We start from the raw sequence: 14459 nt of genomic DNA, 5'->3' as shown, positions 1-14459 counted from the left end.
TGATTCTATTAAGGAGGAAGATTTAGTTGATCACCCTATTAGCAACGCAAGTGTCTGAGATGAGCTCAATGAGGACGAAAATCTTGATCTACCTAGTTCGTATTACTCCTTTTCTTCTTTCTTTGCTTTTCACTTTTTTTCTGTTGGTTGTCCAAACAGTTTTCCAACTCCAAGACACATAGGAACTACTTCAAAACTACCACCAAATCATCCCGATCAATTTTCCAAAACTAAATAGGGTGGCTACCCCAAAGATGCAACGTACTAGAATATAATATAGCTAAAAAAGAGATTCCCTCAAAAGAGCATAGAAGAGGGATAAAATTAACTAATATGGTATGTAAGAAAGGTTTAAATGTCCCGTCACCATGGCCTATATCACCATCATAACTCAATACATGATTTTCTTAAGGAAGAGAGAACATGCCTCAGCAATTACCTAGTAAAACACAAATCAGAGAATAAGTTGTACCACAGCAAAATACTAACAATAATAACACAATCAATCTACCGCTACCTTATCACAAAAGAGGAGAGAATAGTCTCTTGTCTCTACTCTTTTCTCTTTCAAGGGGAAAAGAAAGAGTTCAAAACTATGCACATTTTCCCTTTTAAGCAGATCTAATCATCTAGACCGGAGTCAGACTCTCTGGTTGTTCTAGGCGGCCCTTCAATTGCATCGTTCTGTGGCAGATCTGTATTAGCCCTGCCCCTCGGCATCTGATCTGTTAAGGAGGACGCAAAAGTGATCTTCAGTTGGCAAAACCATAGAGGACTAACAAACAAGCAGTAACTACTAGCCTCTGTAACCTAATAATGCCAGCTTTGAAGCAGCAACTACCAGCCCCTGCTGTACTTCACTAATACAATGTGTGTGATGGGGTGTTTGACCAATGCCATTCTCACCTGAACCAAAAACTTTCAAGAACATAGCCCTAGCATAGTGGATCTCTCCTTGGTGTGCACTAATGAGTTTGAGCTGCAATTAACAAACCAATGAACATTTTAGTTCTGTACGCACAATGAGATAACAAGAACTTGTGAAGAAAGTAGATGTTGACCCAGACCAATAAATTTCCAGGTTACATACTACTCAAGACTAATTGCAGACAGAGGGCATACCAATTCACCATATGTAAGGCCCAAAATTCTATCAACTTTAGTTTGATGCCTCAAAAAGAACGGGCGTAGGTGGTTCATGTATAACTGCTTCGCCCCCTGGATGGAAAGCAGGCATTTAGTTATTTTTGATAGAAGAAAGTTACAACTCAAGCTGTTCCCATGTATAAAGTTGCGCACATAACTAAAGTTGGCAATGAAATGCTAAAAAGAACCTTATAAACACAGCTCAGAATGCAATCATAAGACCAGATGATGAGACACCAATAAACACTCGTACGATATAATGATATTTGTATTTCAGTAACAAAAACCTACATGACAACTAGACAAAAGAAAAGACTAATACTAAATTGAGATTACTCAGCTTTATCACACATTTCCCATATAATGCAGGTAAACAAATGAGTCCGAAAATAAGGAAGGTGGTTGTAATGACATAACCAAAATAAACACAAGATAAGGGAAAGAGAAGATAGACATGTAAAACCAACGCAAGGTACCATTGTCATTCTTCTTCAATAGATACTGATGGAAACAAACCAAAAAGAAGCAAATTTATCTTACATCAGCAGATGGAAGTTGGAGCCAAACAAGAAAGGCAAACTTCATGTGATAGTAATATGGGCACCTGCACATAATCAAAAGTTCCAAACAAAGATTAGGATATCTATCTAGTTCATAACTTTGGTCACAAGCCTGCATAAGTTACTAGCGATATCTATTCTTATAAAGTTGTTATACATTTCACTCTATCCTTATGCCGATAGAATCTTCTAACCATATCTAATTCTGTTGTCTACACCAATAGAGATAACCACAATTGACAAGTGCATAGACCTAGGAAAAATGGATTACTCTTTCCCTATACCAATAGAATGCTATTTCATGAGAAGATTACAACACATTAACAAGTACATGGACTAGGAATCTTTACGTACATAATGAGCGTAGGATAGCCTCTTTATTATTCTTGAAAATGTCAATTTCTTTTCACATATGGAAAGTAATCATCTGTTTTTCAATTTATCAAAAAAATGTTTGACACATCTAACCATGGTCATCATGGCTTTAACATTATCATCCATACTGTCAAAAACCAAAAGAGATTGACAGCGATCTGAAAACTAAAAAGCACGATCAAAGATAATGGATTCTGGGTAAAAATGAAGATGAATAGAAGACATAGTACTGAGACCAAAGAAATAACATAGATAGTACATGTTAAATGCAACACATCAAACATTATATGGATTTCGAAGCAGCATGGCTCGTCTTATCTAGTATCAGACAGAAAATGTTTCCTACGTGACAGATATGCTACTTTAGTAAATAGGTCCAGAGCCTTACCATGATATAAGCCTATCTGAAAATATTTCCACAAGGCTGAAAGATCCATAAGCTGCAATCATTTGGTGGTGGGGTGGAAAAAATAAACAGAATTAATTTAGTTGCCTGATAGGGCTCAGAAAGTCATAAGCCTCTCTCTATACAGATAATTGAGATGAAAGGTGATCTCATCCAAGTACGAACGGAAAACAAAAATAAAAAATACAAATCCCAACCCGCCCAATAAAGAAGCCACTTCTGTTGTGCAGTTTCATCTTTCCTCTCAATTGCCTTGCATGTACAGTATACCGGTACAACAATCCCAACAGAACAACTGTACCAAAGAAAGCCTCAACATCAATCAGAAGCCAATCCATAATATAACCACTTCTGAAGTTCAACATTGATGGAAGGAACATTAATCAGGTCTCACCACGCTGTTCGAATAACAATGTTAGAACCAAGAGGACAGAGCAGCAGCCGAAGCCCGACCTGCACCCAATTTGACCATAACTATCATATAGGAAATCCTTTCCAACATCACATGCGACAATGATGCCAATGGTGAATAGACAGAAGCAAAATGATCTGAATACATAACAAAGCTATTCTTTAACCATCAAAATCCCACCAGATTGCCAATTCATATCTCTGAAAAAAAATCACTAAATCAGCACTATAATTTCAAATTCCACAATAATCACCGGTCCTCGAAACCAAAAATTCTAGTTCCGTAAAAAAAAAAAATTCAAGGATCAAGCAAATTGAAACGAGATTGAAATGAAGTCCAGAAAGGTAAACAAAATCGAAGGAGGAAGATGAAACCTGACCTCACTGGCTATGTTGGATCCGAGAAGCGCCATTTTTGTCCAGGCAGAGAGAAACCGTTAATTTAGTTTTTCCGCAATGGCGTTTTATATACTCAGGTGGGCTTTGTTTTCCGGGGCGGTGTCGTTTATTGGGCCGGGCCGGGCCCAAAAAAAGAAGACTGAAATAAAATATAAAAGTGACCCACCATTCTTTTCTCGAATCAAAACCCTATTGCAATGGCGGGAGCGCACCTACCGGAGGAGATGATAGTGGAGATTCTCTCTCGGCTGCCGGTGAAATCCTTGATCCGATTCAGCTCCGTTTCAAAACGGTGGCGTTTCATCATCTTATTCGACCCGGACTTCGCCAAATACCAATTTAAAGCATCTTCTAATTAAGCACAAAACCCTTGGTCACAGACTCCTCGATCGTCTCACAGCGCAAAACTACGTACTGAACTAGTGGAGTCGCTAGAATTGGAAACGCTGCCGTTTGGAGACGTTTCATTGGTTCGAAAGATGAACGTCCCCTTCCAGCGACCGGGCTGTTCTGTCTCGCCATTGTGTTCGTGCAATTAATGCTCTGGTATTTGTATATCTACGTGATCATCATCATTTTTATGTCTGGAACCCATCAACTGGATTCTTCAAGGAATTACCTGACCCAGGGTTTTCCAAACATGTAGATATTTGGTACGCAAAAGAAAATGATTATGGCATTGGCTATTTGCCCGCCACTGACGACTACAAAGTAGTTGTCACAAACTATGGTCAAATTGAGGAGGGGGGATATGTAGAGTCGTACAATATGCTCTCACTGAGAGAGCACATCTGGAAAAGTATTAAAGCCCCTATGCATTCCACCGTCTATTACCAGGGGACTCTTTTGAATGAGGCACTTCATTTCATTGGGCAAAGGTTGAAAACACAGATGAAATAGTTGCCTTGGATTTGGCTAAGGAGGAGTTCTGGAAAATACGGCTGCCTAATTTCGACCAAGATGGCAAGGATTTCAGCCATCTTGGGGTTTCTGGAGGATGCCTCTGTGTATCCCGTTATCCGAGAGAGTGGTTTTGTGACTTGATTTCTGGATCATGAAAGAATATGATGTGAGTGACTCGTACGTGGACTAAGCTCTTTAACTTGAAGTTTTCCAATCCGCTTGAATACATATTACATTACTTCCCATTCTTGGTTATGGAAAGTAGTACAGTTGCGGCCATAAGGACTTGCAAAGATACCACCGGGTTGATATAGATCGAACATAAAGAAGAAGAGAAGCATTGCTTGTATATGTGTGTAGACATTTGGTCTCATGAAATAACTGAATATGAAGAGAGCCTATTTCGGATTAGTGGCTGCAATGGGGTTGAAAAGCCATCATAAGGCTACAGAAAGCTGAAATGAAGAGGATAAAAGTGCTGGTTAGGTACTCCTCATTATCACTCTCGTTTCATGCATTTGCATTTGTTAATTTGTATTCTGCTAATCTGCTGAACCTGTTATTGATCGATTACTCAATTTTCTGATGCCTTTGAAACTTAGATGCAGTGGTAAGCCAGTTAAAGGGTACCCTTTTATGACGCCGTGTGTGCTTAATACTGTCACGCCCCGAATTTTGAATAATCAATTCAAATCCGAAACATGAATAATAACAAATTACAACTAACATCCTGAATTTTTTTCTCACAAACAACCACACTTCACAACTCTCAAATTTACAATAACCCAAATCCTCAAGTTATTTATTACAGCACACTCCCACCAAATCAAATTGTAATGCTCAAATGAGCTTAACTCGCCTCACTATTACAATTGCTGTAAAACTATAACCATTGCTCTAACCGCACGATCACCGTCCTGGTTCTCCTGTCCTGTAGGATTACCCGCTACACAATTTGAATAGTGTACCGGGAGTTGCAACAACACAAAACCCGGTAAGCTTTTTACAGCCAGTATGAGTAAACAAGAAAGAACTGTTGATTTATTAAATTACAATTCAAGTAAAATTCAACAGTATTACGTCTGCAAAGAGACATCAAACCACTCATGGAAAACCACAAGGAATACATTTTCACAATCCTCAAATCACAATACACCACACTGGTCCTGCAAACACCCAACCCACATAACACCACTCTGGTCCATCCCAATAACACGTTAGAGCTCTAACTGCCTCGTTACCTCTGACACCTCGGCCTAGGGTCAAGCAACGGCAAAAATACTTCGGTTAACACTATAACCGTCGCGCTTTGGACATCCCCATCCTCAGCACCATATACTTCGGTTAATAATAAACCGTCGCACTTTGGACATCCCCGTCCTCGGTACACAACTTCGGTTAATAATAAACCGTCGCACTTTGGACATCCCCGTCCTCAGTACACAACTTCGGTTAATAATAAACCGTCGCACTTTGGACATCCCCGTCCTCAGTACACAAACACTCCGGTTATCCATAACCGTCAAACTTCGGACACCTCGTCCTCAGAATCCTACATTCTCCAACTCTATACATACTCCAATGTAAATCATGAATATTAACAAGAACTCATCAATCATGATCATCACATATAAATATGATAAGTCAAATTTCAAACCATAATAAATAAATCATCACAATTCCACACTCTTCAATGTCACACCATTCCACATATAATCACGTAAATATATATATATATACGTAATCACCCACTCAGGAATGACCACTAATACCAACTATAGTTCACACAAGAAAATCATGAAATTCATTTTGTATAATTAAATCATTTTACTTACCTATGGACCGTAGTTGATCAAGTCCATATGATTTAAAACAAATATTTATTCCATAAATATTTTCACACAATTACTACAGAAAATAAAGTAATTAAAGGTACTCGGTTCGTAATATGAACCACGTGAGGTTTACTCACCTCTAAATTCCCGCTGCGTCTTCTTAACAGCTCAAAATACAATTTCACGAATCGTCCGCCAAATCAAACCGTCGATCACCTAATCAAACATGACCTTAACTTAGCCAATAACTCAAAAACATAATCAAACGACAATCCAACGGTCGGATTGAAATTACATGATGATCCAACGGTCGGATCCTCACGGATCGCCTTCCTAATCACTGTTTTGCATTTATACGAAGATCCAACGGTCGGATCTTCACCCATGACCACACAAAGCCACTGGGACAGTCATAAGATCATCATATCAAAACTACAAGTCCATCTGACGGTCCTAACTTCACAGATCACAAATCTAACGATCGAAATCGATCTAAACTTAAAAATTCATAACTTAATCATACGATATCCAAAAATTGCGTATAATATATCGAAATGATCGTATTGAAATATAGAATCTGAAAATGTACAGAAACCATATTTTTGATCCCCGGAGGTGGCCGGAAAGGGCCGCCGGAGTTAGTGGCAGAGCCGCCGCCGACCACCACCAATGGTGTCGGGGCCGGGCTACTCTTCTTCCTCTCATCATGCTTGACAACTTTCATAACTAGCACGAAGTCTGAAAATGACCGGAAGGGGTCGAAAATTACCTTGAACAGTATGAAGGTGGCCGGAATTTTCCAGAAACCGGCGAGAAACTGCAGAAAACGGCGAGCTCCAATTCGACGTAAAAACGTCAATTTAAGGCTTCGATTCCTTCTGAAGAGTTGTTAAGAAACTCAAGAAGAACTCACTGGTTCAAGAATCACAGAAAAATATGGTCTGTAGCTCGAGATATACCGATCGAAAGCTTCGGTGGTCGGAAAAATTCCAGAATTTTGCAGAATCCGGCAAGGCTCGATTTCGACGTCAAAGCTTCAATTTCAGGCCTCGATACCTTCTAGAGAGTTGTTAATAACATCAAGGGGAACCCACTGGAAAAAGAATCAATCAAAACGATGCACTACAGCTCGAGATATCTTGATCGATAGCTCCGGTCTCGTTCTTGGTTGGGTTTGACTTGCAGCCACTGCTACGGGCCACGCCGCCGTGTGAGGCTGCTTCTGGGAGTTTCAGGAAGTTGAGGCGAGCTTGTGGATGGATTTTGGTGAGGATTGGTGACCGGTAGCTTGAGATATCAAGCTTGTTTCCAAAACGAGCTCAAACCGGGCGGAGCTTCCCGCCGCCGCTGGTGGCCGTGTCACGGTGCAAGGCTGCCTCTGGCAGCTGCGCAAGGCTGAGACGAAGCAAAAGGAAGTGGTTCGACGCCGTTTGGTGGCCGGTGGAGGTAGAGAGAGACCGAAGAGCCTTTGCTCTGTTTTCGGTTTCGGTCGAGCGAGAGAGAGAAAGAAGAAAAAAAAAGAGAAAAAGAAAAAGAAGGAAGGAGACCCGGAGGAAAGGAAAAGGAAAAGGAAAAGGAAGAAAAAGAAATTTCTAAAAGAGAATCCGAGGAAAAGAGATTATAAAAAGAATCTCATATTTCCAAAATTCGTAACATAATCGTACGAACTCCAAAAATTTCGTTCGACATATGCACGCGATCATATCGACGAGCTCTACAACTTTTATGAAGGAAGTTTTTCCCAAATTCCGTACGTAGAAAAGTCGATTTTTCTTGAATCGCACAATTCGAGCTTTTGTTAAAACGAATATTTCGAAACTTCGATAATTCAAAAAGTTGAATTATTTCGGGTAATATTCGTGCAAAAGCACTTTAATCAATTCGCACAATTTCACGAGACGAAATGGAAAATTGCGGGTATTACAAATGCATGCTTGACTGGCTTTCTATATGCCTCAGAAATGTTGCTAAATACTTCAATTCATTGGTTTAGTTTGACACCTTGGGTTATGCATGGTTGCTACAACCCTACTGACTAGAGAGTTGGTTCTGTAGCATGTACAATAGAGGGTTTCAACGTAGACGACAAAAGAAGTACAGTATCTGTTTTGGTCAGCAAACGATCAAGTGTTGCCGTTTCTCTTAGGGATCGAGCTCATATTGGTGTCTATTTTGATTCACTCCATGAAAATCTGTTCTAAATTAACCATTTGCTAGCTCTTGTAAGTTTTAGTTAATTTGTCACTTCAAGTGGTTTGCAAGTCCACATAAATTCTGCTTTCTGCTACCAAGGCTGCTGAGTAAACGGAATTTAACTGGCAGTGTTTAAAAATGCTAAAACTGACTGATGCTCTAAGAGATAATATGTCAACTTGCTCTACACACCGTAAAGAGATTCTGCTAATGCATGTTTGGTTAACTAGAGAGAACTAATGTCCAACAGAATGTATGTAAACTGTAATTTCTATACAAGGCATGTAATGTGAGGACCAAGAGGTTTTGTATATTGTAAAATTAGTTTTTCTTTCCTAGTTCGTAACAGCTTGAGATTTACCAAGAATACATGGCATTAAATATTTACAGGCGAAAAGACACTGAATTTCATCAATTTATAAGAATATATAGTTCGTCAACTGTCAATCTTATGGGATAAATCTGAGGCCTTGATTTGTGCCTGCTTTGCTTGAGTAGAGAGCTGGCTTCCTAAGTAGATGTATGTAATTTACAATAGTTGGTAATAACCAACTAAGACACACAAGTATCCTTTTGGTCAGCATAGGATTAAGTATTACCGTTTGTCTGGGAGTGTTTCAAGAAATATATATACAATTGAAAATTCATGATTGTTTTACCCTTGTTTGTGATGCCGGAGAGGTTGCAAACAATATTTACCTTTTATTTTCTCGAGTTTCGTTCTTCCAATTGTTTTGATAATGCAGAAGAGAAAGACCATTCATTCTGTTTGATCATTGACTCATTGTCTTTCATAGATTGTTTGACGGATGATTAGTTGTGTTCTTTCTTGGATTTGTAGGGGTTTCTGGATGTACAATTGCAAGAGTAAGCTTAATGAGGGCTTCTTAATGTTATTGCAGTGTGGATGGATGAAGTGGATGCACTTTTGATGATAATGAGATCCCTCAAAATTCCAGTTTTCGAAGTTTGCTATATATCTATGTCTATGGCTGCAAGCCTACAACTATGTTGATACATATTCATGTTTCCTATTAATGTTATTTATCTTGTTTGATTCTCCTGGTTGGAGTTTTAATGTTATGAAATTAGAAATTTGAATTGGATGGTTATATTCTGTGTTAATCAAACAATAGTTCAATCAAGTTTTTTCAACAAGGAAACACCAAAGTCGGAAATCTGATTAGACCACGGCACTAGAAATGATGTTCAACAGTGTCAAGTTAGAGTGATTTGCAGACGATCTATATTGTCTAGATCCCAAAATTTTGCAAGTCGGAAACTACTATTGCTTTCCACTACTATGGGATGGTTTGACTGACAATGCCATATTGCCATTGGCCAACTTCTCTGTTTGCAGCAGTGGCCGCCTTTTACCTGATTGCAGTGATTTATGAGTTTTGTTATCTCGCGATCAATTAAAGTCCTCATGAAGTTCTCACTTTAGTCCGTACTAGAGCCTAGCTCACTCTTAAAATTCAAATCATTATCAAATATTAAAGGTGTGGAAGATGGTTGACTACATTTTTAACTTGGAGATGTAATGGTAACACCACATGTTGCAACTGACGTCGAGAAATAAACCTAACTCAAGAATCGATACTCCCTCATACAACTTATTTGTATGATCTAATCCCTTAAGAAATGACACCATTATCATTAGAAGAAAAACATACGAAGCAAGTTATATCAAAGAAATTCCATGCCTTGATTCATAAGTGATGGGAAGTGACCAATAATTGCTTAGCTTTCCCTGTTATCTTTGTTCATACACAAGCGCAAAAAGTTACAGAAAACCAACAAAACTTATACATCAACAGAAACCTGATCCCAAACCCACCATAACAAATTGGTCGGGATCTTGAAAGTAACAGCCCCTTACTTACATCTCAATCTCCCCCCAAACCCCAATAGTTAATACTAATAAACACAGAGACTATATATAACCCATAATTCCTTAATTAAGAGCTACTTATTTAACTAAGCTAACCCCTAATCCCCTAACACCTCCATGCCGACGTGGCCACCAGGGCCCTATCATGCCAGCACAGCACCAGCTCCGCCTGCCGCTTCGCCACGTGGAACCCCCTGACCTGGACCTTGCCCAACAAGCACTGGGCCTGAAAGTCCGCAAACTGGCTCAGCTCCACGGCCCTCATTCCCGCGCCGTGAAACACTTCCCGCCACGGCTGGACCCGCCTCCCCGCTGCCTCCACCGCAGCCTCGATCTTCGGCCTCAACAGAAACGTCTCGATCTTCCTCACCATCTCGCCACCCGGCACCGCCGCGTCCAGCGACTCCAAAACAATCGAGAAGAACTCGAGCCCGGACACGAAGTTCCTCCTGAACGACGTCGCTCCCGACTCGGCCAGCCCCTCGCCGTCGACGAACACCACCACGCTCGGCGACACTCGCCTGATGTCGCCGAGAAATGCGCGGACGTTCTCGGCCGAGCTGAGGCGGCGCATGATGTACGGCGACAGCAGAATCGCCGTTTTCTCTCCGTCCATGAACTTGATCGCCTTGAAGGAGAGAATCTCGAAGGTTCGGACGAGAAGGAATTCGATTTGGAATCTGATCTTGAGTTCCTGAGCGAACTGCGACAGGTTCTCTCTCACCAGCCTGCTCTCGACGGCGTACTCCTCCGGCACGACGGCGGTGATGCGCAGCACCGGCGGGTTGGACCTCGACACGTCAGCTTTCTCGGCGAGCTCTTTCATCAGCGAAGCGTACTGGCCGCCGAGGCCGATGTCGAAGTCGATGACGTGGATGAAGCTGGAGCCGTTGAGCGCTTCGAGGAGGGCCTGGTTAGTTGTGAAGTGCGAGAACATCGGGATAGGCGAAATCCCCGAAAAGCCCTTGTAGGCTCTGATGGTCTGGACAATTTCAGACCAGGAGGAGAGGTTGCGAACCGGACTTGAACCGGTGGAGTTGTTGAGGAGGGACTGGAGAGCGTCTTTGAAATAAACCGCGGCTCGCTGGAGAGGTTTTCCAAGAGGTTTTGGGTTGGGCGAGGACAATCGCTGACGTTGGTTGAGCCGGTCGAGGATCACCTGAGCCAGGTTGAGCTCGTCAGAGTCGAAACAGTCCGCGGCTCGGATCAGCTCCTCGATGAAATCGAACCCCACGTTGGAGTTCACCGAGGAATGAATATCGGTCTGATCATATGAAGGCAGATTGTGGTGGCTGAAATTCTGGGAGGAGTAGACCCCGGAGAGGTTGAAGTCGGAGTGGACCAGCTGGGTGGGATCGAACGGCTGTGGATGAGGGTACTCCGGGAGATGAGGAATCTGAGGCTCGCTGTTGGGGTGGGGGTTCAGCTGTGTATTAGTAGTAGGTCTCAGGTTAAGGACAGAGTCGTCGTGCAAGCCCAAGTCTCTCATGAGGGAGTCCCAGTCCAAGTTGTGAAGATCCTGCTCGTCGACCCACTCGAGAGGCTCATGGTGATTCGAGTGAGTCAGGACGTCGGAGATAGCTGAAACTTTTGACGGCTTATCGGCCGCCACTGGGCTGGGGCTGTGGCGGAGGTCGAGAACGGAGGTTGGCTCGTAGTAGAGGTTTGGATTGATGCGCGAAGGAGTGTGGAATCCGAGATTGGTTTCGGGTTTAGGGTTTGGAGATTGGTTGCTGTTGTTGGTTTGGGGTGTGGTAACGGGTACTCTCATGGCTCGGTTAGAGGAACAAAGAAAGAATGAGAACTAGAGCAGCAAGAAAACTCAAACTCTCAAAGGTGTGTGGGTTTTGGTTCTTGGGAAATGGTAAGGGGGCTTTTGGTGGTGATGATTGCTGGCTTTTTATCTTTGCGTGTTAGTGTGTGCATGGTGGTGGTGGTGAGTGTATGGCATTAGATTAATAATGTGCATACATGACAGACAAGTATGACGAGGGTCAGAGAGAGCGCTTTTGATCTCTTTGAAGCTTCTTGTTCAAGTCATATATGACCCCCATGCTTTTGAGTTCTGTCATTGTTGGATTCGCTGCCTTATTAGCTTTTACTAGATCAGTGCCCATGCAAAGCACTTAAACCATGTAGATCGATTTAGAAGGATCCAACAGTCAAACTTTAAAGATCCAATGGAGTTGTAATGTAGGTGGAGGAGATTAAAGTTTCTTTTTAGCTAGCTTAAATATTTTTAGGGTTCTCTTTAGACAAGGACAAAATAATGTATAACTTGTTAATTACATTTTCCTAACTGTTTGCGAAGCTGGTGATCTTATATTATTAACTCATGACTTATATTATAAGGAATATTTAGTTATTTACTTGTAATGCCCAAGATTTTGGCTTAGGTTACCTTTGTTATATCATCTGAATTCCAACATGGTCGATCTAACCCCATTTTTTATTCTAGCTTTAAGTTCCAAACGAAGAACTCGACAGTTGGTGCATTCAAAGTTATCAAAGCCATAACTAACCCTATTTCTAACCTCTCCATAACCATCACTACTTGGCTTAACTAACTCAAGGCTAGGGCTTCGTTTTTCTTGGCTTAACTAATTAAGACAAGGCTAGGGCTTCATTTCAAACACATTATAGGAGGGAGTAGTCCGTTAATCTCAAATCTCAACTGAACAACGACAAATAAGTCAAGATGTTTGCGTTAAAGTTCCAAAGTTGTGTCTCCCCAACTCTTAAGAGAGGACCCACAAAAGCTAGCTCTTATGAAAACCACCACCCACCTTTACTCTTATCCCACTTTGAAAAAGCTTGGAAAAAGAGCCATGATTAACAACTTTGAGGCCTGGGATACTGACTTTGAAAATGGAACTCGGCAAACGTATCTATCTATCTTTGATAAAACTTAACTGCCTGCAAAGTATAAAGTAAAAGCTTCATTACTATAAGTCTTCCTTGACTAACCACTTCTACCATCCACAAATATAGTTGATTGAATTTAGTCATGAATTTCAGTCAAACGTTGTTCGAGTAAGAAACGCATCCTGTTTCATGGCGATCGCCCTTATTATCTTATATAAGGTTGAGTGTGACTTATGTGTTTGTATTTATGGAAAAATTTATGTAGCGAAAAAGACTAGCATTTGTTTGTGAATTCAAACAAAGGAAAAAAGATAAGTTTTAGGTGTTGAATGTTCTATGTATTATCAACCAAGCACGTGGATCCTGCATTGAGAGGCAGCAAGAAACAAACGTACAAGTCACAGCAACAAAAATTGGGACCTGAACTTTGCACTTAACAGATCGAAAGAAGAAGAAAATCAGTAGTCGCACTTACAGATACTTCAAAAAGTCTATATATATTAGTGCGGAGAGTGATATATTTTGGATTTCTTAACCATTAATAATCCATAGTAGAAATAGATGTTAGTTGTGAAAAATTCCCATATACACACGATCAAGGATTACTGCAGATGTTCTCAGAATTTCAAATATTCATCAAATAATAATTAATATTTTTTTCTCTCAACTCTTAAAAGATTGAGAACTGTCAAGAAATTTAAGAAGTCATGAGAAGGTTATTGAATGAATATTGTATAATGTTAGCATATTCATAGTTGCCCTTGTTTTTAAGTCCATTTGCACTACTAGAAAAAGTACTCATCAGACAGGGATGAGAATTTGTGTGTGATCTTAGTATTTCATATGGAAATCCGCGTGAATACGTCAATTCACACAGTACAACAACGAATTAATAATCTATACGTATTACAAACGTTGCTAATACTACTTACACATGGAATTGTCTGTCCGTGTGAATATATTTAGTGGGTCTCACTAAGAGTGAAGATGCTGCTCTCCTATCCCATCCTCTAATTAATTTGAATATGTCAAAACAATTGTATTAGAATTATTCAATATGTATTGTCCCAAAAATACATTCAATACATGATATTTATTTTTAAATTCTTCCTTTTAATTTAAATTATAGTCCTAGTTGTTCTTCATGGTGATTCTGCAGATCTTGAAATAACAATTTCGAGTTCCAACTTGATGGCATATGTCAAAATTGAGTCTTTGTTTGCGTGTTATGATTTCCTACCAGAAAACAACAACAAGATTAGCAAATCAATATAAAATAAATGCAAATTGATGTATTCAACATCCACAGAGATACCCTTACCTGCAGATTTAAGATCCATGCAAATAACAGAAACTGAAATTGGATCACACCAACTTAGTTAAAAATTGTATATGAAGATTAAAATTGACTCATGGGTTTGAGATTATTCCTTGGAACTGTTGGCGTGAGTCATACTTACCTTATTTATGTA

General features: G+C 40.4%; 2 protein-coding genes and 1 long non-coding RNA gene across 4 annotated transcripts; all 3 read right to left on the bottom strand.

Annotated features, from left to right (window-relative positions):
* Positions 1 to 308: 308 nt before the first annotated feature.
* Positions 309 to 3351, bottom strand: LOC133727274 (HVA22-like protein k). 2 transcript variants are annotated; one of them, XR_009855085.1, is made up of 9 exons: positions 3279 to 3351; positions 2882 to 2940; positions 2685 to 2782; positions 2470 to 2521; positions 1687 to 1750; positions 1123 to 1218; positions 907 to 979; positions 518 to 725; positions 309 to 439 (listed from the first exon to the last, which is right to left on the bottom strand). XR_009855085.1 is itself a non-coding variant. In XM_062154876.1 (8 exons), exons 1-8 carry the CDS (start codon positions 3309 to 3311, stop codon positions 622 to 624), a joined length of 579 nt encoding a protein of 192 aa, XP_062010860.1. In that variant the 5' UTR covers positions 3312 to 3351; the 3' UTR covers positions 342 to 621. The 2 variants fall into 2 exon arrangements, 1 of the variants encoding a protein (XP_062010860.1); XM_062154876.1 differs by having other exon boundaries at positions 342 to 725.
* Positions 3352 to 4875: 1524 nt separating this feature from the next.
* On the bottom strand, positions 4876 to 7923 carry LOC133727273 (uncharacterized). The gene is made up of 3 exons (XR_009855084.1): positions 6805 to 7923; positions 6173 to 6251; positions 4876 to 5146 (listed from the first exon to the last, which is right to left on the bottom strand). It is a non-coding gene; the product is annotated as an uncharacterized LOC133727273 (long non-coding RNA).
* A 1987-nt stretch (positions 7924 to 9910) lies between these two features.
* Positions 9911 to 12179, bottom strand: LOC133718573 (scarecrow-like protein 15). The gene has a single exon (XM_062145438.1). The coding sequence runs from the start codon at positions 11891 to 11893 to the stop codon at positions 10229 to 10231; it is 1665 nt and encodes a 554-aa protein (XP_062001422.1). The 5' UTR covers positions 11894 to 12179; the 3' UTR covers positions 9911 to 10228.
* Between the last annotated feature and the right edge of the window lie 2280 nt (positions 12180 to 14459).

Source organism: Rosa rugosa, chromosome 1 (assembly GCF_958449725.1).
Source record: "Rosa rugosa chromosome 1, drRosRugo1.1, whole genome shotgun sequence".
Classification (NCBI taxonomy): domain Eukaryota; kingdom Viridiplantae; phylum Streptophyta; class Magnoliopsida; order Rosales; family Rosaceae; genus Rosa; species Rosa rugosa.
Note: the sequence above shows the minus strand (reverse complement) of the source record. Positions and strands in the feature narration are given on the sequence as shown.

Bases quoted from the DNA above. Each gene is read 5' to 3' on its own strand.
- LOC133727274 (XM_062154876.1), bottom strand. From the start codon at position 3,311: ATGGCGCTTCTCGGATCCAACATAGCCAGTGAG. The intron at 2,522-2,684 runs GTTGGGATTTGT...AAATGATTGCAG, and splicing joins GTGGCTTCTTTATTGGGCGG to CTTATGGATCTTTCAGCCTT. The intron at 1,751-2,469 runs GTAAGGCTCTGG...GATTATGTGCAG, and splicing joins TCAGATAGGCTTATATCATG to GTGCCCATATTACTATCACA.
- LOC133718573 (XM_062145438.1), bottom strand. From the start codon at position 11,893: ATGAGAGTACCCGTTACCACACCCCAAACCAACAACAGCAACCAATCT.